Source organism: Petaurus breviceps, unplaced genomic scaffold, assembly GCF_028583685.1.
Source record: "Petaurus breviceps papuanus isolate PSGF00001 unplaced genomic scaffold, PetGlider_PUasm1.0 90779, whole genome shotgun sequence".
Lineage (NCBI taxonomy): Eukaryota > Metazoa > Chordata > Mammalia > Diprotodontia > Petauridae > Petaurus > Petaurus breviceps.
The window spans coordinates 10,282,256-10,308,894 of NW_027187344.1; the positions used below are offsets into that span (position 1 = coordinate 10,282,256).

At 41.4% G+C, this 26,639-nt stretch overlaps 1 protein-coding gene across 1 annotated transcript; it reads right to left on the minus strand.

The window, feature by feature from the left end:
* Positions 1-1,329: 1,329 nt before the first annotated feature.
* ENDOG (endonuclease G) lies at positions 1,330-26,162 on the minus strand. Its single transcript, XM_069069436.1, has 3 exons — positions 25,335-26,162; positions 24,475-24,584; positions 1,330-6,332 (listed from the first exon to the last, which is right to left on the minus strand). The coding sequence occupies exons 1-3, from the start codon at positions 25,833-25,835 to the stop codon at positions 6,050-6,052; spliced, it is 894 nt and encodes a 297-aa protein (XP_068925537.1). The 5' UTR covers positions 25,836-26,162; the 3' UTR covers positions 1,330-6,049.
* Positions 26,163-26,639: the final 477 nt, after the last annotated feature.

Sequence of the window (26,639 nt, forward strand, 5' to 3'; positions counted from 1 at the left end):
CTAGAGTAGGTGGCAAAGATTAGCTTTGGGAAAGTATATTTCAGTGGATTTGTGATCTCCCCAATGTAGGTACTCTCTCCTGGTGCAAATTACAACTAAGCCATGCCTTCTTATCCTATGAAACCCTCCTTCATGTCCAAGAGAGGTAGCATGATGTGGTAAATAGGATATAAGTCAGAAATCTAGATTCAGATCCCACCTAAATGTGTGACCCTGGGCAACTTAAACTCTGTGCCTCAGTTTACTTATGTGAAAAATGACTGAGGGTTGGACTCACCGCTAAGATGCCTTCCAGCCTTAAATTTCATGATCCTATCATAAAAAAGGGAGGACTCACATGTACAAAAATATAGCTACTCTTTTTGTGGTGGCAAAGAACTGGAAATTGAGGGGGACCCCATCAATTGGAGAATGGCTGACAAGTTGTGGTATATGAATGTGGTGGAATACTACTGTTACATAAGAAATGATGAGCAGGCAGACTTCAGAAAAAGCTGGGAAGACTTACATGAACTGATGCTGAGTGAAATGAACAGAACCAGGAGTACATTGTACACAGTAACAGCGACACCGTGATGGACAACTTTGTTAGACTTCGCTCTTCTGAGCAACGAAATGATCTAAGACAACTTCAAAAGACTCATGATGGAAAATGCTATCTATATCCAGAGAAAAAACTATGGAGTCTGAACACAGATGGAAGCTTACTATTTTCTCTTTCTTGTTTTTTCTTTCTCGTGGTTTTTTTCCCTTTTGTTCTGTTTCTTTCATAACATGACTAATGTGGAAATGTTTAATATGATCATTGCATGCTATCTAGGGGAGAGGCAATGGAGAAGGGAAAAATTTAGAACTCAAACTCTCATAAAGGCAAATGTTGAAAAAAATTCATAAAAAAAGAAAAAATTTCATGCTCCTATAAGCATCCCATAAATGCTCCCTTTATAAAGATGCTGAAAAGCTGCCCCCTAAAAATATTAAAATATTCCTCTAGGGGATTTCCTTGGCACTAGGGTATCCAGTAAGTCCTGGGTGGATAATATTAATAAATACCTGCTGAAACAAAGGCACCCCAATAAATCCTGGATGAGATCACTATGTTGCCTAGGAATGGCAATGATCTCAATTCTCTCTAGCTTCTCTCTGCTCCACCTGAACTCAGTTCAACAGGTCGTATCATCAGGAGGCAGTTGTAACCAAGTGACTACTTGGATTATCAGTGCTAGGTATGGCCCTAGTTTATGTGTTGGATACACTCCACTGTAATTCTTGAGTTCTCACAATGGAGTTTACAATTTAAACAAAATCAAACCTCATGACACCATTAAGTCTAAAGATAAATTTTTTACTAAATGACAAAGCAAAAGCAAGAATAACCAGAAAATATTCAATGGAAGGCAAAAGCATGCATAATCAGGACATTTACTAGACAGAAAGCAAGAGAATCAATTTTACTCAATAAAAGCAGGAGCAGAAAAAATTGTAATGTAGCAACCCACCCATAAGCTTGGGCCACACTTTCCCACCAATGCATAGTGCTTGATGGAGAGAGTGAGCACATACTTATAAAAACTTTAGCAGGGAAGTGTATGAGTAGGGAGACCCATGTGATTAGTGCAATGCATGAGTCTGGAAGGCAAGTGCTGATTTCATTGGTCTCTAGAGAAGATATTCTCTACACCACGGGGGTAAAATTACTTGCCTGCTACCTGCACCGATTCTGGTCTTCAAAGGTCTCTTGCTCATCAAAACTGCTTCTCTGTTCTCCCAACCATGGAAACAGTGACAAGCTCTTCAAGCATACAGCCTTACTTGACAGGCACTAAGAAAGTGTCACATTCTTTCTGCCAAAAGCAGTTCCCCAAGGCCAGAAAACTGCAAAGCTCTGATAGATCTGTTCTAAGATTTTTCCTCTCAAGCTGTAGATAGAGGGCGATGCAGCTTTCTCCACCCAGCTCTTCTAATAGCAGGGGATCCTGTTTTATCCAATCAGCTCTTAGCAAAAAGCCAAATCTCATAGCAAAGCGGATGTACAGCTTGTCTTTCTCCCTCTATTCCCTCCCTCCAAAACCAGAGAGTACAGGCTGGGACGGCGGAAACCTGCAGCCTTGAGGCAATATGTGGCCCTCTAGGTCCTCAAAGGCACCCTCGAGGCCACAGGCTCCCTACCCCTGGACCAGTTAAACCCCTAAAAAGTTTTCCATCTCACAGGCTAAAAGGAGTTCCAGGGCAATCTTGTCTTTCTCCAGCAATCAGCTTTCAGCATAGCACTGTTTCTCCACCAATAAAACAGCTACAGACCCTGCCCACCAGTTTTGATCAGTTCCTGTCAGCTACTCTTGTATTTAGTCAGTCTCCTTTCCTGCCTCTACATTCATCTGGTCATCTATCCTTTCTTTCCCTTCCTGTGTTCTCATGCTTTTCACCTTAAATCAGGGTCTACTTGTAGGGATTACATTACCTATCTTGGAATTAAGAAACTCAAAAATTCCACATTACTGTCAGGCATGACCAGCAGTCCTTATATAATCTTCCCATAGTCCCCAAATACTTATTCAACTTGTAATTTATCAGCTATGTCCTTCATAAACCTGAAGTCACATGCAAAGGAACTGATAGATCACAATGCCCTGGTGGCCATCATTATTTCAATCAGGGTTCTGGCTTTCCACGGGTCCTCTTGGTGAATTTATCTGAGGGGCAGTTCTTTCTCAGGTCCTCCTCAGATGTCTGTGTCCCCCTCAACATTTTATCTGGTCATCTATTGACTCTGGCTGTTTAGAGATAGCGACTGAAAATTCAGGACTAGCGGGCTGGGCTGATATTTACTGATTTATTGATCAGGTTGGACAGTGTTACTTGATAAGTAGTTCATGTGAGAAAATTTTCACAATGTATAATTAGCTCAGCAAAATGGCATTGAAAACCTTATTGAGGGGCAGCCAGGTGGCTCAGTGAGTAAGAGCACCGGCTCCAGTGTCGGGATGACCTGGGGATCAAATCTGGGCTCAGACACTTAGCACCACACCCAGAAACACCTGGCTATGTAACCTTGAGCAAGTCACTTAACCCCGATTGCTCATAAAGAAAGAAAAAAAAATTACAAAAAAAACCCTTATTGAGATTTTTTTTTTCCCCAAGCAATCTGGGTTAAGTAACTTGCTCAAGGTTACACGGCCAGTTTCTGGGTGTGGTGCTAAGTATCGGAGGCCGGATTTGATCCCCAGGTCATCCTGACACTGGAGCCAGTGCTCTTAACTCACTGAGCCACCTGGCCACCCCTCTTATTGAGATTTCTTGTTACCTTAATTACAAATCCAATGCCCAGAGAAAAGTATTCGTGATGTTCTTTATCATAACACCTGGTATATTGTCTTTAGTTTGGGGCAGGCCTTTCAGAGCAAGTTTCAGAACCCTCAAATCAACTTTTTAAGACAAATTCAGTGGGAGATACCACACTCCATCCCAACCTCCCACTCCCCCTACCATGAAGGAGACACTGTGGGGCTATTCCTGAGTATGGGGTGGATGAAGCCCACCAATTACTAGCTTCCTATTTTAACTAACCATTTCTGCTAACTAGGTACTAGACTTTGTCTTTTCTATGCTGCCGAACTTCTGAAAAGTCCCAGTTACTCTATCCTTCGTTCTCATATTTTAAAAGGGACACTGACAAACTAGAGTTTGTCTGTAAGATGAAGAACAGCATACTGAGAGAACTCAATATCATGGGTTGGAGGAATTAGGATGCTTAACCTTGAAGAGGCATAACCATCATCACAGTTTTTATCTGAAGGGCCTTAAAGAACAAAATTATATTGTTCTGTGTAGTTTAAGAAAGCACTTGGGGCAGCTAGGTGGTGCAGTGGGTAAAGCACTAGCCCTGAATTCAAATGTGGCCTCAGATATTTGACATTTAATGCCATGTGACCTTGGGCAAGTCACTTAACCCCAACTGCCTCCCTGCCCCTCCCCCCCAAAAAGCCCGAGAACCAATGGTGGGAAATTTAGAGGCAGATTTCAGATCAATTTAACTAACATTTATAACTATTCAAATATGAAATGGTCATATACAATCCTTTTTATATAAAAAGTAAAATCACTTGTCAAACTATAGCAAGCCCTTCACAATGGGAAGCATTTGAGCAGAAGTTGACTTAATGTTTACCCCCAGGGGTCTGATTATTCACCAAGCCCAAACACATCTTATTCTTATTCTGGAATCCTTCAAACAAATGGTAGCTGGATCTAAGCATTCAGAGGTTTTTCAGGCTTTGTGCAAATTCTGGACAGGGTGAGGTATTTCTATAAAATACTGGGGATATGCTTCAATGCTAGTAAATGAGGTTTTGGGGTTTTTTTGGAAAGGAAACTGGGACTTGGAAAGGAGGGGGAAAAGTGACTTGCCAAGGTCACACGGCTAGTTAAGTGTTGAGCAGCTGAGGCCACATTTGAACCCAGGTCCTCCTGACTCCTGGGCTGGTGTTCTATTCACTGCCACCTAGCCACCCCGATGATCTTAGTTTTATGAAGGTTCCCAAAAATGACTCTGGGAATGGCCTAAAAAAGGGAAGCCATTTATCTATTGTAGAATGGCTTTTAATCCTACTGTATAGTTCTTGGTAGATTCTGCATTTTCAGACTTTTACAAACTCTACAAATGCTCTTCAAGTAATCAAAGTAGTGTATTTTATCTTTTATAGTATTATCCGCATCACAGATGGCTACAAATTCATCCCCTACTAAGAGCTGGGAGGATTACTCTTCTTTCTCCCCCAAATTATCAACAATACAACTTTTTTAGTTAACCAATTTACCTACTTGGTACTGTAGCCTATAATGTAACAGGTAGGTCTAAACCTATTTGTTACCAAACTACTAACCAGTTTTCCCAGATTTTTCCCCAGTACTTTGTATTCTTTGTTTATCAAAGACTGAAGGACAGTATGGTTTTCCAGAGTCTTGCTTAGCAAATATATTCCATTGATAATATTTTCTATTTTTTACCCCATGCTCAACAAATTTGTTAATTGCTACTTTAATAATTTGAGATCCGATAATACCAAACCGACTTCATTCCTGCTATTTTTCATTATTTTCCAGATATTCTTGATCTTTTATTCCTCAAGATGAATTATATTACTTTGCCAAACTATAAAGTACTCCCTTGGTAATATCCTCCACATAAAATGTTATTCTAATTACATAAAGTATACTCTTAGTAATTTGGTCTATCATTGAAGCCACAGATTAGAGAAATATAATTTTTACCACAATGCAGGCTTGAACATGGTAATTTTTTACATTTCTTTACCAACCCCCTCATTTCAGATGTGAAGATGAAGCCCAAAAAGGCAAAATAACTTTGCCAAAAGACCTAGAGATAGTGGGCAGTGGGGATGGAAACAAAGCAGTCTTTATAGGTGTGATGAAGGTGCCCAATGCACTGGCTGACTCCAACAAGTTGTAGAATCCTTGTGATTTTCTGATTATCTCCTACCTAAGTACTGTATGCCCACTCTCCATATCTAGTAGGCCACAGGTCACAACCAAAGAGCAGCAGCAAACCCCTTCTTTATTACAAAGATGAAACCCTATTTCAAGGGGTAAGGGAGTGCCCCTCTAGCCTATGAAAGGTAGGCTCAACAAAATACAAACCACAGGCCCTGACACTTCCCTACCACAGTATTAGGTGCCTATGAACCTCCTAAAACAGTTCTAGGGAAGACAGACCTCCCTCAACAGAACTGAGAAGTCCTAACGTGATCTATCCCCCAGAAGCAAGACCAAGGACAAGCCCTAGGTGCTCACGGGTAAGGGTGGACTTCTAGCCAAGAAGGTAATAACCTCTCACCCCCAAAGATGCCCAAGAATAAAAAAGGAACGTTCAGGTATCTACCAGCCCTAGGAATTCTGGCATTTTACAGATGGGGAAATGAATTTCTCAAAGTCACAGAGGTGATAAGCAGCAAAGCTGCCCTGTTCAATACTCTATTCACTGCACTGAACTGCCCCTTGCTGTGTCCCTTTGCCCTACCCCTCAATGCCTTCACTTAGCCCCAGAGGCAATGGCCTTCAGGTTGCTCGTCCGTGTGAGAATGTTGGGCACAAAGAGTAGCCCAGAGGCCCGCTCTATGCTTTCGATGGGAACCAGGAAACGCTCCAATGGAATATTCTCATCCACAGGTGCATTGGGCATCACATATGAACGGAGCTCGATCTGGCCCCCAGGAGCCTCCAGGATCAGCACCTTGAAGAAATGAGTGGGTACTGCTACGTTGTTCTTGCCAATCACCTGGTACTTCACGTACATCTTCCCATCAGCTTCCCTCCTAGACAGGGCAGAAAAGACAGGGAAAAGCAATGGACCAAGATCAATAGACATCCATTAGTGTTACAATAATGGCCCCAGTAGGCCCAGGTCCCTGCCCTCAAAGCTTACAGTGTAGCTAAGTCAACAAGCATTAATCAAATCTTTACCGTGTGCTGGGCACTGGGGACACAAAAAAGGGCAAAAGACACTCCCTGCCCTCAGGGAGCTCAGTCTAACAGATAAGACATGCAAACAACTATGTACAAACATGATATAGATATATATGTGTGTATGTATATATGTCTATATATGTGTGTGTGTGTGTGTGTATATATATATATATATACATACAACACAAACACACACAGAGGGTAAATTAGATAATTTCAGAGGGAAGGCACCAAAATTAAGGAGGACTGGGAAAAGTTTCTTGCAGAAAGTGAGGTTTTATCTGAAACTTGAAGGAAATCAGGGAGGCCAGGAGGAGGGGGTGAGGAGGGAGGGAGATTCCAGCCATGAGTGCCAGTCAGTGAAAGCAGAATCAGGAGATGAAATGTCTTGTGGGAGGAACAAGGAGACCGATGTCACTGGAAAGCAGGGTCCATGGTGGGCTGTAGGGTGTAAGAAGACTGGAAATGTAGGAAGGGAACAATTACAGAAGCCAAACAGAAGATTTTATCTTTCATCCTGGAGGTAAAAGGGAACTGCTGGTGTTGACTGAATGGGGGGTGGGGGTGGGGCAGGACTTGATAGGATCAGACTTGCACTTGCAGAAGAGTAATTTGAGAGCTGAGTAAAGGACAGAATGAAGTAAGAGACCAATGAGCAGGCTGTTGCAATAGCTCAGGGGGAGATAAGCGCCTACACCATGATAATGGCAATGGCCTTGTCAAAGGAGAGAAGGGGGCACATATAGAGATGTTGTAAAGGTAAAAACAATAGGACTTGGCAAATAATTGAATGTGGTGGGTAAGTGAGTTGAGGATGCAAGGCTGCAAGATTGGATGATGGAAGGATGGTGGTACCTTCAGCAATGATAAATAGCAAAATTCAGGAGAGAGGATCCTTTTACAGGTGATGGTGAGAATAATCCAAGGCCGAGGCTTGCCAGGACAAGACCTTCAAGAGCTGGAGAGGGCAAGGAACTCAAGAGAAGAGGCCCTTGTGCAGCTGAACTGGTTCACCAAGAGGTCACGATGGGATGGGGAGGGGAGTGCAGCCATGCAGGACTGATGGCTTGGGAAACTGATGGGCAGAGAGATTAGAGGGCATGGTAAGAGGCAGTCAGGTGGCACGGTGGATAGGGCACTGGCCCTGGAACCAGGAGGACCCATATGGCCCCCAGATACTTCCTATTTGTGTGACTCTGGGCAAGTCACTTAACCCTGATGAAGGAAGGAAGGGGAAAAAGAATGAAGAAAAGGTTTTGAAATTGCAAGGAAGAGGTGGAACAACAACAGATTATGGGAATTTTAGAGTTAGTGAATGTGGAAATGATGCTTTTGTGGGTAATGAAAAGATCAATGATATAATCCTCTTTGTATAGTGGAAGTGGGACATAGGAGTAGGAGGTTAAGGTGTTTGAGAAAGTGTCAATATATATGCTGAATATGAGAACAGGAGTTAAGAAGAGAGAAACACTATTAGGTATTGAGAAAGGAAATAAAAACTGTCTTGGAGGCCAGTAGATGGCGACTAGTTGATGAATATGGATTGAATGAACTTCAAAAGAGGAGAGGTTACTTAATCATGGTGGTAGGAGAGTCTGGAAGTGGCAGTGGGGGGCAAGAGTATTCCAATTTCCCCACCATGATTAGTAGGTGGCCAGGGAAGTTGTGTCATCAGGGCGGAGCCAGGGCTCAGTGAGAGCAAGAAGGTGGAAGCAGCAAGAGTGGAAGAGGTTTAAGACGAAAGCTGGCTTGTTACCTGTGGAGAAGGCATTCCAGAGAGCACCGTGGAATTGTGGGGTAGCTTTAGAGTGGTTACATTGAGTGGAATGGGAATAAAGAAGCAGTCAGCAGGAAACCAAGAATGGGGTTTGAGCAATGGCAGCTGGGGGTTCAGAATCACTGGGGTGAGGAAGAGGACAGGGAATAAGCATTTATATGGCACCTACTATACACCAGGAACTGCGCTAAGTGCTTTACAAACATTACCTCATAGGTATATGTCAATCACTGCAAAATGAATTCAAGCAGGTTACCATGATCTATATAGGAGCTTGGTCTGAAGGTGAAGTCCCAGAGCCTCGGGAAGCAATGGGAGCTGGAAAGCTTGGGGATGGGAGTGTGGTGCCCAAGCGGGGGGAAGGTGACTGCTGTGGGGTTGCAGGTGGCCAGAGACAATGCCTACAATGTGAGGGAAGCCCTCCTGGACAGGCCCAGGAGAGGCAGCTTCTGTGGAGCTGCAGGTGGCCAGAGACTGTCTAGATAAGGTAGGAAACACGCATCACAGAAGAACCAAAGCTTGACTTAGAAAAGAAATCAGGGATCATCTAGCCCCATCCACCTAAAGCACGAATAGACAAGGAAGCCAAGATTTCTCTAGTGCAGGTCGTCTTCTTCTTGGACACAGATCGTAACTAATCCGTTCTGCAGGAGACAATATTCATGAATTGTCACGGCCAAAAAAATGTTACCACTGGCCTGTCAGTCTTCTAGGGAAGTGTTTTTCTATACTTTGCTAGAATGGTGCTAATACATAAGTCCTGCTAGCTTGGCAAGGTCTCTCAGAATTCGCACTCCCATGGTAGATATCAGGCATAGTAGATAAAGCACTGGACTTTAAAGTCAAGACAGATCTGAGTTTGAATCCAGTCTCATACACTTGCCAGCTATGTTATATTGGGCAAGCCACCTAGCCTTCTTCAGCCTTAGTTTCCTCCTCTGTAAAATGGGGATAATAGTAGCTACCCTAAAAGTAGTTGTGATGCCTAAATGTGTTCATGCATGCAAAGCATTCTGCAAACCTTGAAGTGCTATATAAATGTTATATATTATCATTACAGGTTTTCAGATGATGGGAGTCCCCTCCATGCCACAATGAGACACTAGAGAACTTGGGGAAGGGATAGTTGAATAACTAAAATCAAATACAAAACTGAAGTTAAGGCTGAGGACAATGGACAAGGGGAAACAGCAAAGGTCCCAGAATATGGGTGTGAGCTAATGATGGAAGCCAAGGCTAGTTACTTTGGTAATGACCCAACAGGAGCTTTAGTTAATGACAGCTGTAAGCTAGTAGGGTGTAATGTAATGCCAAGGAAAGGCAACTTCCCAGGTTCAAAATACCAGCATAGGTGCTCTCCATTTTATTCAGTAACAAACCCAGAACAGAGAAGATCAAAACATGACATCATTCAAAATACAGCATTTACTAAGTGTGATTAAATCATCTCCAAGGCCTACCCCACCCCAGGACTTTCCAATCATTCAATCAATTACAAAGTCTCTGTTCCAAATACTTCTCCACCCCTAGGCTATACCTTAATTAAGTCCACCACAAAGCCCCTCTTCTCAAATGGAGATTAGTTTCCAAACATAAGTAAAATACATTCATTTGCTCAACCATAGAACACAAAAAGGTCAAAAGTTCCCCACCCCTGGATCACAATTGAATCTACCCCAGAGTTACATCAAGTTTAAACACAGCACTTAATACCCAAATGGAGGTCTTTTCTTCATCTTGACACGAGGCAAGTTCTCAGCAATCTTAGTTCCTGGAGAGACAAGGCTTAGCAAGGCCATAAGATACATTGCCAGTCCCTTCATGAATTTATCCTCTGTCTGTAGAACAGTCCTAGAACCCCTGAACACATTAGCAAAGCCCTCTCCCAGGATTTCTGTAAACATACAACAAGAAAATCCTTCTTCAGGGCTTCTAAACCAACAGAAAGGCTCCCAGACCCCTGCAACAACAGCACTGTCCTTCACCAGTGGACAGTATTCATTCTGTCTGCCGGACAGTCTCCAGACCCCTGCAACAACAGTACTGTCCCTCACCAGTGGACAGTATTCACTCTCAGTACTGTCCCTCACCAGTGGACAGTATTCACTCTCTGTCTGCAGGACAGTCTCAGGCCTTCTTAACCAAATGCCAGGTTCCAGGACTTCTTCAACAGGACAGTCTTTCACCAGTGGACAAATCTGGCAAAATAACATCAAAACAGACAGACAAAGTACCAGCAAAACAGCCATGTCTCCTCAGTCCTTGGCAGCTCAGGGGGCAGGTCTCAAAAGTCCAGGGCAATTCAAAGCGGCCACCAGCAATCTCTTAGTCTCTCCCTCTACACGAGGTGCTGCTTCCAAAAAGAACTTCCGCCTCTCTCTTGTCTCTCCAAATCTACGTCACCAGCTCCTCCCAGTCAGGACTTTCTTTTCACATCAAAAAGTCCATCCCACAGGTGGGATTAACAAGCTCTGGGTTTTAATACAATCAATTTGAAAACCAAGCCAATACAGGGGAATCTTTAATTGCCATTACTATCACATAGGGTTATGTCTTCAGAAGGAACCAGGGATCCCTTTATCAGTTTTTAAAAATTACATATAAATTTTTTTATTAATCAGCAAAATCTACCTTCTTTCCCTCCCATGCCAATGTTGTCCTCCCTTGCCGCAGCCCAATTAAGAACAGAAAATGTTACAAACTGGTATGGTCAAGAAAAACAAATTTCTGCATTGGCCATACTGAAAAAACGTCTCATTCTGTACTCAGTCCTTTACCCCTATTATTAGAAGGTGGGTCTCATGTTTCATCATTAGTCTTCTAGAATTGTGGTTTACACAATTACATTTTGTAATTGTATATTGTACAATTTACAATTACACTGAGCAGAATCCCTAATTATTTCAAAGTTATGTTGCCCTAGTATAAACTATAATCTATTCTCTTGATTGTGTTAACTCTACATCTGTTCATATAAGTCATCCCAGGCTTCTCCAAAACCATCCCCTTCATCATTTCTTACAGCACAACAGTCTTCCACCACATTTATATACCATCACTTGTTTAACCATTCCCAAATTTATGGACACCCTCTTAGATTCACATTCTTTGCCAACTAAAAAGGAGCTATATTTTTTACATCTTACAAGTTTGTTTTGCTTAGGTCTAATCCCTCCTTTAATCTACCCTCTAATTCCCCCGTTACTCCTTTCCATCCTATTTCCTTGTGGAGTGAATTTTATTTCTGCATCCAACTATGTATATGTGTATATTTATATGTATGTATTCTTTTGTCAATCAGTTCAGACGAAAGTTTGGGTCAAGCATCAGCTACTCCATTCCACCCCACCCCTCTACTTGTGCACTCTGATTATGTGACATAATTTTCCCCAACACTCTATTCCTAGTTATATTGCTCTTCTTCTCTTTCCACTTTTTTTTTTTTTAAGCAATCGGGGTTAAGTAACTTGCTCAAGGTTACACGGCCAGTTATTTCTGGGTGTGGTGCTGAGTGTCTGAGCCCAGATTCGATCCCCAGGTCATCCTGACACTGGAGCCGGTGCTCTTACTTGCTGAGCCACCTGGCTGCCCACCCCCCCTTTCCACTTTTTTCTTAAGATCATCTAGATATAACAGAGCCACTCCCACACTGACTAATTAGGCTCCCTTTTTGACCCCTGATGATGATGGGATTCATGAGGGACATATATTCTCCCCACATTTGAACATAAAAGTTTATCTTTGTTTAGTGCCTTATGACTGTTTATTCATGTTTACCTTTTTATGACTCTTAATTCTTGTGCTTGAACTTCAAAGTTTCTAAGCAGTTCTGGTCTTTTTATCCAGAATGCTTGGAAGGTCACTATTTCATTAAAGGTCAATGGCTATAAGTTTCTATCTTTTGTCTTCTGGAACAGGCAGTATAAACTCTCTACTCCTTTGTAGTACTGGTTGCTAAATCTCATTATGATCATTGCTGTGGCTCCTCAGTATTTGAATTTTTTTTTTCCGGCTGCTTTTAGTATTTTTTCTTTAACCTAGCAGAAATCTCTAGATTTGGCCATACTGTTACCTGGGAGTTTTCATATGGGGGTTTCTTTCAGGAAATGACCAGTGCATTTTTTCTATTTCCACTTTGCTCTCTGGTTCTAAGAGATCTGGACGGTTTTTTTTGTTTGTTTTCAAGATTTCTTGAAATACAACGTCTAGGCTTTCTTTGGTAATGCCTTTCAAGGAGTCCAAGGATTTTGGGTTTATTCCCCCTTCCTGGATCTGATTCCCAAGTCAGTTGTTCTTGTTATGAGATACCATTTCTTTTTTTCCAGTCTTTTGACTTTAATATTTTTTTAGAGGGATTAACTTATATTTGATTCATTCTAATTTCTAGGGAGTTTGTTGTTTGAGCAAAGTTTTGTACCTCTTATGCAAAGCTTCTGTTTTTCTATAACTCTAATTTCCTAATTTTTTTCCTCTAGAGCTCTCATTTAATTTATAAAAACATTTTAAACATACTTAACATTTTTTTTAAACTTGCTTCATTTCTTCTTGTGATTCTAACTGAACATGGGCCCAAGTTGTGTTTTTTGCTTTTTGAAGGGGGAGGGCAGGGCAACTGGGGTTAAGTGACTTGTCCAAGGTCACATGGCTAGTAAGTATTAAGTGTCTGAGGTCAAATTTGAACTCAGGTCTTCCTGATTCCAAGGCTGGTGCTCTATTCATTGCACCACCTAGCCTCCCCGAAGTTGTGTTTTTCTTTGAGGTTTTGCTTGTAGATGTTTTGGTGTAATTCTCTTCTAGGTTTGCACCTTGAGTATCCCTGTCACTATAATAGTTGATGATGGGATTCTTTTTTGGTTGGTCCTTCTTACCCTACTTACTGATTTCAAAATCGATATTAGGGCTGGACTCTACACACTTTGGGCTGATCCTATTGCAGCTTTCTTAGGCTATTAAGTGTTATGTTATTTCAAGATCTCAGGTACAGCTCAGGCTGGGGACCCTACAAGCTTTCAGTGCTCCCAAAATAGTCTGATCCAGGAAAAAGTCTGATTGTGTGCCCTGTCCCCAACTCTCTTCCTCCTCCCCCTTGTAGCACTGAGTTCCTGATCTGGATTTGGGTCTGAGAAAGAGTAGACTACTACAACACTCAGTCATTCTCATCTACCTGGAAAACTCTATTGATTTCGAGGGGCAGAACCAGGTTTCCCTTTGGTCTGGAATTTCTGTCCTGGTTATCCCTCTGTAGTTTTCAGATAGTGCCAGAAGCTGGAAGTGAAACTCCATTTGGCTCCTAGGATCTCAGCTGCATCAGAACCCATGGCTGCTCTCTACCCTGGAACCAGTTCCCCAAAGCAGTCTGTCCTAAATCTGTGATTCTGTGAACTGGATAGGCAACAAAGTTTCTAACTGGCACCTATTCCTATGCCTTGCTAAGGGTCTAGGACAGGGGTGGGGAACCTGGTCCAGGTTCTTAAGTGCAGCCCTTTGGCTGAATCCAAACTTCACAGAACAAATCCCCTTCATAAAAGAATCTGTTCTGTACAACTTGGACTCAGTCAAAAGGCCACACCCAAGGACCTAGAAGGCCATGTGTGGCCTTGAGGTTGCGGGTTCCCCACCCCTGCTAGGACATTCTCTTGCTCTGGATCACAGCTTCTTCCTATGCTGGAGTGCTCCTCGAGGGCTCACATTCCTGGCCAGACTGCTTCCTGTCTCCTCAAACTTCTTGGTCTCTTATGCTCACCTGGACTGGAAAAATTACTTGCCATGACTTTTGCTTGGATTTTTGCATCAAAATTTGGACTGGTACAGGTTTAATTCTTTTTGGTGGGAATTTTTTTGGGGTAAAGGGAAGCTCTCAGTACTGCTTCCTGGTACTCCAGCACCTGCTACACTGTCTTCCTTCATCTGCTTCTCCAGGCCTCTTTCTATACTGTCCACTCTCAAGTACTACCACAAGTCAAATTCCCTTATTTTATAGACAAGGAAGTTGAAGCAGGCTGATGGTAACTCAGTGATCAATAGATAAACATTTATTGAACACATACTATGTGCTAGCCACTGGGCCAATCACAAAGAATACAAAGACAAAAGTGAAAACAGTCCCTGCCCTCAAGGACCTTACATTTTATTGAGGGAGCCGATATGTACAAACATAAATAAATACAAAATTAGGTAGTCCCTTTTTCAGGTGATTCACTTGGTTGATGAAAGTGGCAGAAAATGAGCTATTATGAAAAGAAAAACTTAAAATCAAAATGTAAAGGACATAAAGAATAGACCCTTTCAGTGATAAAACAATTTGGTTACTGAAAGAGGTAGAAAAAAACTTGAAAAATTTTTAAAATCCATGTGTGAAGCAGTTATCATTCCATTAAATATGAGGAGAGACACAAGAAGACCAGACAGGGAACTTAGTTAGAGGACCTCTTTAAGGACAGAGGAATAACTGAGGCCACTGGCCATTTTGCATGTAACTGTTTTTAGAACTTGACAAGTTAAACTTCACAAAGTGACAGACAATTGTTTGGAGACTGTGGGCTGTTGATGTGAAAACTAAGACTAAGGTGTATTTTGTGAGTTTTACCTCATAAGGGAAAGAGTCACCGTTGAACAGTAAGAGGCTCTAATCTACAATGTGAGAAGACCTGGCAAGAACAGTCAACTGAAATAAGGCTTCAGCTGCCATACCTGGGAGCCTGATGACTGCTTTGCCGTCAAGGCCAGGGAGCCCTCTATTGGGAGAGAAAGGAATCTTCTTACAAGTCTCTGGCTACTCCCTTTTGGTTTGAGAAAGAAAAGCAGAAGGGAAAGACTGGCTCTGCAGCTACAACAGCCAAGAAGGTAGAGGCTGAAACAGATTAGAAGAGTTGGCTGGGTTTGTTTGCATTGCCAAGAGAACTAGCAAGAAGAGCTTGTCAGTTCTCTGGCTTAAGGGAGCTGCTTATAGTTCACAGTAACACCACCCAAGAGCCCTTGTAAGGCTGTGAGTCAAGAGGGCTTGTCACTGTTTCATCAGTGTGAGAATTAAGGAGAATTGGATTTGCCCAGCAGAACCGTGAAGGTCAGAAGGAGCAAATATAACAGAGAACTGGCTTCATTTAGTGCATACTGTTCACGAAGAGACCAGGGACATAAAGACCTACAATCCTGGGTTGTCAGCTGCCCAAGCACATAGGTTGTATTCATTCAAGTCTCTCTACTTGGTTTACCATGTACCCACCCACTCTTCCCCTTAGATACTGTGTACAATGATAGGAGAATGTGACCCAGGTGAACTGAGATTTGTAAATTTATGCATTTGCTTCATATTGAGTAAGTGTGATAAGTCGTTCATTTACCTCATTGTTTAAACAGAGTTAATGGGTAGCAGTATTGTGAAATGGCGGTATGTTAGCATGTACAGGAACTCAGATCCCCTTCACATATTCCCATTAAAACTTGAAAAATGCATCCATTTTAAAGAGGAATAAGGAGAATCACCTGGAGAGTCCTTTACTGAGCCCACCAATTCTACAGAAAACCTGAAGTAGACACAAGCCAAGGTGAGAGGAGAGAGACAGAGACACAGGGAGAGAGGGAGAGACAAAGAGAAAGCAGAGGAGAGAGAGAGGAGAGAGGGAGAGAGAGGGGGAGAGAGGGAGAGAGAGGGAGAGAGAGGGAGAGAGAGGGGGGAAGAGGGGGGGAGAGAGAGGCAGAAGTCATGCCCTGGAGCAAGAGAAAGGGACAGAAGGGCCCTGCAAAATTCAGGAGTACAGAAGCAAAACCTGACTCAAGTACAGCTTCCCCCAATCTAGACATTGAGGCTGCTATGATGAACAAACCAAAAAAAGCATCAAAAAAATACTATGAGGAAATACTTTCGAATGAGAAATAACCTGGAGGTAAAACCCAACTCAACTGAAAAAAAAAATCCTTGTTTTAGACACAAGGATTATAGAATATGTGGAAGAAATGAAATAAAGATACAAAATAAAATAGCTAGTGAAGAAATAATGGCAAAGAGAACTGATGAAAAATTCTGCCCAAGAAAGAAATGAATGCCTGAAAATTAGAATGGGTCAAACATAAAATAATGACTCAATAAGAAATATGAAAACAAAATAAAAAGAGAGAAGAATATACAATATGTATTTTTTGGAGGGCAACTGGGGTTAAGTGACTTGCCCAAGGTCATATGGCTAGTTTTTTTGTGTTAAGTGTCTGAGGCTGGATTTGAACGCAGATCCTCCTGACTCCAGGGCCGGTGCTCTATTCACTGAGCCACCTAGCCGCCCCAGAATATACAATATTTTAAAAAATTACTTGGAAAAAGGGTCAAGGGAAGATAATTTAAGAATTATCAGGCTATCCAAAAATCATGATCCCCAAAAAGGAAAAAAAGTGCTATATTTCAAGGAATTATAAAAGAAAATTACTTATAACTTTTAGAACACAAGGGGGAAAATAGAGAGAATCTACCAGTTATTTTCTCAAAGAAACATCAAAATGAAAACTCCTAAGAACATCATAGCCAAAACCCAGAGCTTCCAGGTCAGAAAAAAATGCTATGATAGCCAAAAAGAGGGTATTAAAATACCAAGAAGACAAAGTAAGGCTCACAAAAGACTTGGCAGTTGGCATAATAAAGAGAACTAGGAATGATATTCCAAAAGGCAAAAAGATGAAGGCTGAATAGCAAAAATAATCAAGCAAAATTAAATATAATCACGAGGGGAAAATGGATCTTTAATAAAATAGAGGATTTTAAAGCACTAGGGATGAAAAGAGTAGAACTTGGCAAACATTCTGATAAAGAAACATAGGACCCAAGAGAAATGTAGAAAGGTATACACATATGTTCAATTGGAGCTATGTAGGAAATAACTGTCTTCTCAGAACCTACTATATAGAGAAAGATAAATATGACAGAAAGGGCCTTGTGTAGTTCCACCCCCCCCCCCAATTTTAATGGTCCCAAAAGAAGAAATAATTGGGAGAGACAGGGGACTATTCTGGAAAAGGAGGAGTAGGGGTGGAAAAATCACTACCACATAATAGAGGAACATAAGATGAAGAGTATTTAAACATGAAGGAATGAGGAGAAAGGCTATCCCATAGATTTCATTTTCATCTAAACTGAATAAAAGAAGATGGTTACACAGAAACACAAAGATTAAGGTATAGAAATACATTAATCTCAATGGGAAAAGAGGAGAGGACAGGAACAAGGAAGAGGAGCATAAGTGAGGGAACAGTCATAAGAAAAACAAACTCCAATATCAGAGGAGAGGGGGAGAAAAGATTTAATGGAAAGGAAAAAAGAATAAACCCTGGGATCAAGGGTGGGGAAATGGGAAGAGAAGTACTTACTGCAGCAGGGTAGGAAAAGGTCGTTCCTTTTATAGGCCAGTGCTTCTTAATCTGTGGGTCGTGACCACATATTTTAAGAAGCAGGTAAAGGGTCACAGGTGGAAAAAGTTTAAGAAGTTCTGTTATAGACCACAGGTGTCAGGCAAACTCTCTTTATTTTACTTCCTCTTCTTTGTAAAAATGGGAGTGGATACAAAAAGAGGAATAATTACAAGAGGACAGAGTGGAGGGAAATATACAACTAATCATGAACATGAATGGGACCAACTCAACTAGAAAAGTGAAGATAGCAGAATGGATTAGAAAAATTAGAATCCAAGAATAAGTTGTTTACAGGAAATACACTTAAAACATAAAGGTCCACATAAAGTTAAAATGAGGGACTGGAATGAAAGTAATTTTGCTTCAACTGAACTAAAAACAAACAGAAAAAACCCAGAAGTAACAATCATGTTTTTAGATAATGCTACATGAAATATGGACATGATAAAAAGTTATGTTTAAAAGCACTATAACAAATCAACATCAACACTTTAATATATACACACAAAAGAGTAAAGCATCAAATACTTAAGAGGAAAAGTTAACTGAATAAAAGAAATACATAGTAAGATTATGGTACTAGTGGACTTCAACATACTACTTACAGGACTAAACAAATCTAACCAAAAGATAAACAGGAAAAAGGTTAAGGACCTGAACAGAACTTTGGAAAAATTAGAAATAATAATGTCTGCCTCCCAGGGTTGTTGTGAGGCTGAGATTAGATAATATTTGTAAGGTACTTAGCACAGTTCTGAATGCTAAACTGTTATTATTGTCATCATTAATCTCTGCTATTACTGAATGGGAATAGAATGAATTTACATAATTTATCTGTGCATGGCCCCTTTACAAAAGCTGACCATATATTGCCCTCCAAAAGGCAAAAAAAAAAAAAAAGACCTCACCAAAAAATGTAGAAAAGTAGAAATACTAAACATCATTTGTCTATCACATTGCAATAAGAATTATATCAAACAATGTCTTTGAAGAAAGAAAAATTAGTTGAAGAATAACAGAATTCCAAATTACTGATGGGTCAAAGAACAAATTATAGAAACAACAGAAAATTTCACAGAAAATCATCACAGACAACATACCAACACTCATGGAATGCAGCTAAAGCATTCCTTAGAGGAAAATTTGTATCTCTAAATATGTTCATCAATGAAAGAAAGAATAAATCTAAAAAACTTGAGCTAGAACATATCCAAGTCAGCAAAAAAGAAGAAATTATAAAAATAAAGGAAATGACTAATAAAGTTTAAAATTTAAAAATATTGAATTGATAAATAGACAAGCACTAGGTATTTTATAGCTAATTTAATATAAAAAGGAGAAAGGGAAATAAAATTTATTTAAATCAAAAGTAGAAAAGGAAATTTCACAACTGAATAGGAAATCAAGGGAATTAGCAGCAACTATCTTGCCTAACTGTGAGCTAAGAAAGCTGATAACTTAAAAGTAAATGAAAAAATATTTACAAAAAAAAATATTAACAGGAATACAAAAATTTTAAATAAAATATTAGCAAATAAGTTAAAACAACATATTAAAAATATTATATACTATGACCACACTGTGTTTATACCAGGAATACTGAGTTGGTTCAACATAAGGAAGATTACAAATAATAATAATAAGCAATGTTAGTAATATAAATAATAAAACCCATATAATTATATCATAATTATAATTATATAATATAATATATGCCAGAAAGGCTTTTAACAAAATTCACTGCCTGTTTCCATTAAAAATGCTAGAAAGTACAGGGAGAAAAATAGATCTTTTCTTAATTTGGTAAATAACATCTAAAACCAAGAGCAGATATTCTTTGTAATGAAGAAAAGTTAGAGGTCTTTCCAATGTTGTTTTTCTTATTTACCCTACATTCTAGAAGATGACCATAACATCAAGCAGGTGATGTCATGACTTGCAAATGAATTGGATTTAAGTAAGGGAAGGCTTCAATAAGATCAAGAGTAAAGTAAGGATGCCCATTACTGCCACTACAACTTAATGCAGTCCTAGAAATGCTAGTTATAGCAAAAAGTCAAGAAAGAAATCAAGGGAGCAAACATAGGCAAAGAGGAAAACAAAATCATCACTTTTTGTAGATGACATTTACTCAGCAAATCCTAAAGTCAAATGAAATTAATTAAAACAAATTCAGCAAAGTTGAAAAATATAAAAATAAATCATAGAAATCAGCATTCCATACCAAAAAAAAAACAACCCAACAAGAGCTAGAAAGAGAACCACATTCAAAAAACCTACAGAAGGTATAAAAATATCTCAAGTATATCTACCAGATACTCCCAAGAATTAAATGAATCCAACTATAACATTATTTGCAGAAATAAAGACAAACCTAAATAACTGGAGAAATATTAATTGCTCATGGGTAGAACAGGTCAATATAATAAAAAGACAATATTAACCTAAATTAATTTATTCGGTACCATGGCAATGAAATTACCAAAGGATTACCTTATAGAGCTAGAAAAAAATTAAAAAATTCAAATAAAAGAACTATCAAGAACCTCAAGGATAATAGTGAAAGAAAATTGAGAGAAAGAGGACCTCAGCATCAAATCTCAACGCAGTAATCATTAAAATCACTTGGTACTGGTTATAAAAAAAGGGGGGAGGCAACCAGTGGAACAAATTAGGTATACAATATACTGAAACAAATGAACAAAGAAGTGAAGTGTTCACTAAATGCAAGGATCCCAGTTAACAAGAAAAGACCTCACTATCTGACAAAGACTGCTGGGAAAACTAGAAAGCAGTGTGGCCAAAATATAAGCCAACACGTTATATTGTACATATGCCAAAATAAACTCCAAACTGATATATGAATTAAATATAAAAATATTAAAAATATCATGAGCAAATTAGAGGAGCAAAGAAGAAATTACCTCTCAAATCTAATAAGGGAAGAGTTCATGACCAAACAAGGGACAGAGGGGATAATAGGAGATATAATAGACAATTTTGATTATATAAAATTGAAAACTTTTTGCACAAACAAATGTAAATCAACTAAAATTTGAATGGTAATAGGTAACTTGAAAAAAGAATCTTTACAGCAAGTTTCCTCTGATAAAGGCCTTATATCCAAGATACATGAGGAAATAGTTCAAATTTATAAGACTAAGAGCCCTTTCCCAATAGAGAAATGGTCAAATAATATAGACAATTTTCTTTTTTTTCTTTTTGGAGGGGGGAAATAGACAATTTTCAAAGAAAGAAATCCAAACTATCAACAATCTTATGGAAAAAATACTCAAAATCCACTCACTAGTAAAGAAAGGCAAGTCAAAACAACTTTGAGTCTCCCTCTCAAACCCATGAGATTGACAAAGATGACAAAAGAAGAAAATGATAACTGTTGGCAGGGCTGCAGGAATAAACACACACTAACATGCATTGTTGATGAAGTTGGGAATTGGTGTGGCCATTCTGAAAAGTAGTTTGTAGCTATGCTCCCAAAGTTACTAAACTGCTAAACTTTATACCACTACTAGGCCTAAAGGATTTATATGTTCAAAAATATTTATAGACAATTTCTTCATAGTAACCCAAGGTGGAAAATTGAGAGCATGGGCATTTATTGCAGAATGGCTAAACAAGCTGTGGGTTATGAATGTAATAGGATATCACCATATCATAATGATGAAATGGACAGTTTCAGAGGAAATTGGTAAGATCTATAAATTGATGTAGACTGAGGTATAGAGAACAAATTTATACAATGACAACAATGTTATTAAGAAAAACAAATTAAATGACTTTGGAATTCTGATCAATCCCAGGTCCAGAGGACTTAAGATAGTAAACCTGCTGCCCACTGCTTGCCATAGAGACAATGATTTTTTGATATGGCCAATGTCAGAATTTATTTGGTTAGACTAAGCAAATCTGTTATAAGGGTTGGGTTTTTTTTTTTACTTAATATTGGAGCAGTGGGGAACAGTGAGAGGGAAAGATAATACATGTTTAAAAAAGAGTTAACGCCTTGAACAAGTCAACCCCAATTGCCTTGCCTTTCCCCTTCCAAAAAAAAAAAAAGAGTTAAGGATATCTTTACTGTGAATACTGATTTTGTACAGATAGGAAGCAAACTGCTTGGAGCTCAGGAGCGAAGGCAAAAAGAATGTATTCTCCCCAAAAGTTTCCCCTAGCCCCCATAAAGACTCTGAATTGTAGCAAAATGGTGGTCATCCTTTTCAATGAACACCCCCCACAACTTACCAAGTGGTTAAATACAGACAAAGTAACAGGATGGGGAGTCAAGAAAGACCTCACAAACAAGATGGTGCTTACACGGATACTCTGAGCTTTGAAGGAAAATAAGGATTCTACAAGTCAGGAGAGGGGAAGAGTGAATTCCCGGTATGTGGGACAGATAAGGCTTGTGCAAAGCAAAAGCCTGGGAAAGGACAAAGGAAAGTCCCTCAGCAAGAAGGTACTTTGGTTGGACCACAGAATATGTGAAGGGAAGAAGAACATGTGATAAGGCTGGAAAGGTATGATGGAGCCAGGATAGAAGAGTTTTGAAGGTCAAACAGAGGAGGCTAAGTATGATACTAAAGGCAAACCCAGAGGAGCCAATGGGGCTTTGGAGGAATGGTGTGCCAAGGTTATACCTGGGCTTTTGGGAAATGACTCTGGAAGCTGTGGGGAGGATGGACTGCAGGGGAGAGAGACTGATCAGGAGGATACTAAAATAATCCAGGTGACAGGATCCAGATGGCACCCTGAACTAAAGTGGCAGCCTTGTGAGTAGAGAGAAGAAGGTACTTTAAAGGTTTACAAATATTGTACATGTCTTACAGCATTTGATCCTTACAACCACCCCGGGAAGCAGGTATTATTATTATTTCAACTTTACAGATGAGGAAACTGAGGCTAAGAGAGGTTAAGTGACTTGCCCAGGTTCATACAGTTAGTAGATGTCTAAGGCAGGATTCTGACTCAGGTCTTTCTGTCCAAGTCCAGCACTCTATCCACTATGCCACCTAGCTGCCTCAAATTTTGTAGAGGTGAAATTGGGAAGACTTTGAGGTTTTGTACGAGGGTGACTGGAAGGATAGTGGTGCCCTCCATAGAGCTAAGAAGATATAAGAAGTATTTGGTTTCTCAGGATAGACACCTGGCTTATACCCACAGTCTGAGGGAAGACATGGATGGTGACCTAGCAAAGCAGACTGTGAAACATACATACAGGTAGAAAAACCAGAAAAGATAAGAGTCACAAAAACCCAGGGGAGACAGTAATCAACAGTGTCAAATGTCACAGAGATCAGGAGAAGAAGCAAGACCAAGAAAAAGTTCTTCATTTGGCAATCTAGAGAGATCACTGGTAATTTGGTGAGAGGGTTTTCATATGAAAGGTAAGGTCAGTAGCCAGATTACAAGGAGTTAAAAAGAGGAAATGGAAAAAGTATAGACAACTTTTTCCAGACTTTGGCTGAGAAAGAGAGGAGATAAATAGTCTGACAGTTTGGTGAAGAATGGTAGGGCCAAAAGTATTCCGAAAGATGGGGGAGATGCTGTCCATTTGTAGGCAGCAGAGAAGGAGTCAATAAATCGGAAGAGATTGAAGATTACAGACAGAAAATATGAGTGTGGGGAAAAGCTACTGGAGGAGACAGAAAGAAATTGAATCAAAGGTGAAAATATCAGAGTTGGTCTTTTCCAGAAGCACCACTTCATCAGAGGCTTCAACCAAGGGGAGAGATGACAAAGGATTTTAAAATATAAAGAAGAGGAGAAGACAGCTGAGACTGAATAAATTGGAAGAGGAGGGGTATTAAAAGGTCTGGAACAACTTCCATGGGGAATGCAATTTAGGGAATAGTAAAAGGAATGCCTTTTAAGTTTTGAGGACCCGTTTGAGATCCAATAACAAATTCATAGTGGGCTCAGAATAGCTGTGACTCCCTGTTCAGCAACAAATGAGTACAATGGGAGGTGGAAGAGGAAGTAACGTCAGGCTGGGATATGGTTAAGGCATGAACATCATATGGGACAAGGGACTGGAGAGAACAGTGTCAAGCTTCAACTGGTTAACTGTCGTTCTGTCGTTTTAGCCTCTTCATGAATCCATCTGGGGTTTTCTTGGCAAAGATACTAAGACAAACAGGATTAAGTGATTTGCCAGGGTCACAAAGATAGTTAAGAGTAAGGGGCTAGATTTGAACTCACAAAAAAAGAGTCTTCATGATGCCAGGGTCAAGACTGGGCAAGTAAGAAAGTGGGGGCAGAAGAGGGGTGGTGATTGGGCTGAACACTGAGGGACTAGAAGTCACAGCTAAGATGAAGATCAGAGAGACAGAAAGAGAAAGAGAGAGAGGAGAAGAGGGCTTCTGAATTCTTGATCCTGAATTTGGAACATTTATGAGCAATGGTGAAATTGAGGGTGTAACCATCTGTGCATGTGTGGGTGAAGCTTTGGAGATGATATGACTAAGTTCACACCCACAGCAGAATCTGGCATTCCCTACAAGCAGCGCCTCCATCTGGGCATTCTACAGGACTGACCAGAAAAGTATCCCCAGTGTACCTACCTGCAGACTTAGAGAGGGCAGGTGACAGTATTTATAATTCAGTCTCTCCCTGGTGTGGACTAGCTGAGGTCAACACTTGATGGTTGGACGTACTAAGGTGAGGTGAAAGTTTAGCATCAAGAAGATGGAGGAGGGGAGCAGGGGCTAGGTGCAAAGGGTCAGGATCTCTCCTTTCCTTGAGACCAAGCCCCCTTGGGCTTCCCTGGCTAGGAAGCCCCCTCCTCCTTTCTCCAGGGAGCTCACCTGGGTAGGAAGAGAGGACCAGTGCAGACATAGACATTGTGATAAGTTCGGGTCAAGCTTCTGCAATACTTTTCCAAATTGTTCCAGGCATTCTGGTTTAGGTGGGGGACCTAAAAGAAAAAACAGAAAGGGGGAGCCAAGTCGGAATGTCCTATAATTTCAGTACTCACCACCCCCTCTCCTGAGCTCACAAGACAGGCACATCCTCTCTTCTAGTCCTAGGCACTAGATATGATCAGCCATGGCATTTAGCTGTGGGAAAGAGGGACTCAAGGCTATGGGAAGAAAAAAGACAACACAAAGTCTCCAAGTAAAACTGGGGAACACCACTGTAAATATTTACATTTTGCAGACATACTGTATTATCTCGTATATAGCTTGTTTGTAAGCAGCGGCTTGCATGCTGACTTTGAACTCCTAGAGAGCAAGGATTTGTCTTTAGCCGTTCTTTGTATTCCTAGAGTTTAACACAAAACCTGACACACACCTATTACAAAAGGTATTTAATAAATGCTAATTGACCGACTCACACCTGCAAGCACAACCTCAGTGCAGTAAGGTGAGTCCTTCCACCTCTACATGCTATAATCTTAAAGCAATCCCGGATTCATCTACACCGCGCCATACTTGGACTCCTCCCGTTCCACCAAGGGGCAAACCGTAGGAAAAACGGGTTCACTGATAAGGGTTCGAGGTAAGGGCCCGCCCGTATGCCGGGACTTGGGATGCCTAGATTCTAGACCTGACAGCTAACTGGTGCCCCTGGGCAAGCCTCCTCCCCTCTCCCCCGGGCCTCAGCTTCCCCAGCTGCACAAAAGGCCGGCTGGGCAGACGCGGGGCCCCGGGCTCTCGGCGCTGACCTGCGGCGCCACGTTGCTCAGGTAGAAGGTGTCGTTCATGGCCTTCTGGCTCCAGCGGTGGTTGGCTGCGGCTGCCAAGTGGCCGCGGTCGAAGCCGCTGCTCCGGTAGTCGGCGTTGGTGGCCCGATGGTACACGTGCACCGAGTCATCCTCCTGGAAGTCGCAGGTCTGGCGGTCGCCGGGGCCCCGCAGCCGATCAGGCTTCAGCTGCTCAATGACCCACAGGGCGCTCCGGCTGCGCGGGTCGTAGCACAGCACGTAGGACTCGCGGCTCTTGAGCTGCGCCAGCCCCGGCAGTCCGTACTTGGCGAGCTCGCCCGGGCCCCCCGCGGGCACCACGGGCCCCGCCGCCGCCGCCGCCACCGGCAGCACGGGGAGCCGGCTCCAGAGCCCTCCCACTCCCGGGCTGGCTTTCCTGTTCAACCAGGCCACGGCTCCCGCCCCCAGCCCAGCCCCGAGGGCCAGGGACAGCCCCGGGACCAGCCAACGACCAGCCTGCATGTCTCCCGCTAGGCGCCCTCGAGCCTCCCCGGCCTGGAGAACGCTCCGACCTTCAGTTCAGCCTCGCGCACAGGACGTCGCCCTTAAAGGGGCCACGGCCCACGGCGCCGCCTCCCGAGGGGCTTAGCGAGTGGTTCCCACCTGCTGAGCTCCAAGGAGAGCCCTTTAGCAACCCGGAAGTTCCAGAGTCTCGCGCTTACGGCTAACCCCACGTTTCTCTAGCAGTTGGGTGTTGCTCTTTTAAGAATCTGGTTTAGGGTCTCGTCAGTTGCTAGCTATAGGTATTTGGCTGGTAGCTCTTAATATCTGGCCTTAGGGTATGGTTACAGCCAGGCGCTAGGTAGCGTAGGCGAGTATCTCAGTGAACCAAAGATCCTCCAGGAGAATGGTTCCTCCTGCCTAGGTCCTTTTGACTATAAGTCTATAAATCTAGAGGCAAGGCCAGAAGATGAATTTAATAAGCATCTGCTGATGCGCAAATGCCAGTTGCCTATATAGTAACTCCACAGAACAAATGGATACACACAAATGTGAGGTTTTTCACTGCCTTAGAACAGGCGCAAAAGGAGCCTATCAGAAGCTGTTCAGCCACTTTATTTGGGAGGTTGAGAAAAGGGAATAGGAAATCGAGTGTTGGGTGTAGGGAGAGTCAGCCTTGGGCTGTAACCAAGATCCGATCAGATCCGGTTCGTAGTTAATCTCATCCATTAGCCCATATTTGTGGGGCGGGAGGCATCTAGTTACTTCCATCAGAACATCTAGGTAAGACCTGAGGTCTAAGATGGAATCAGAGAATTTTTTATT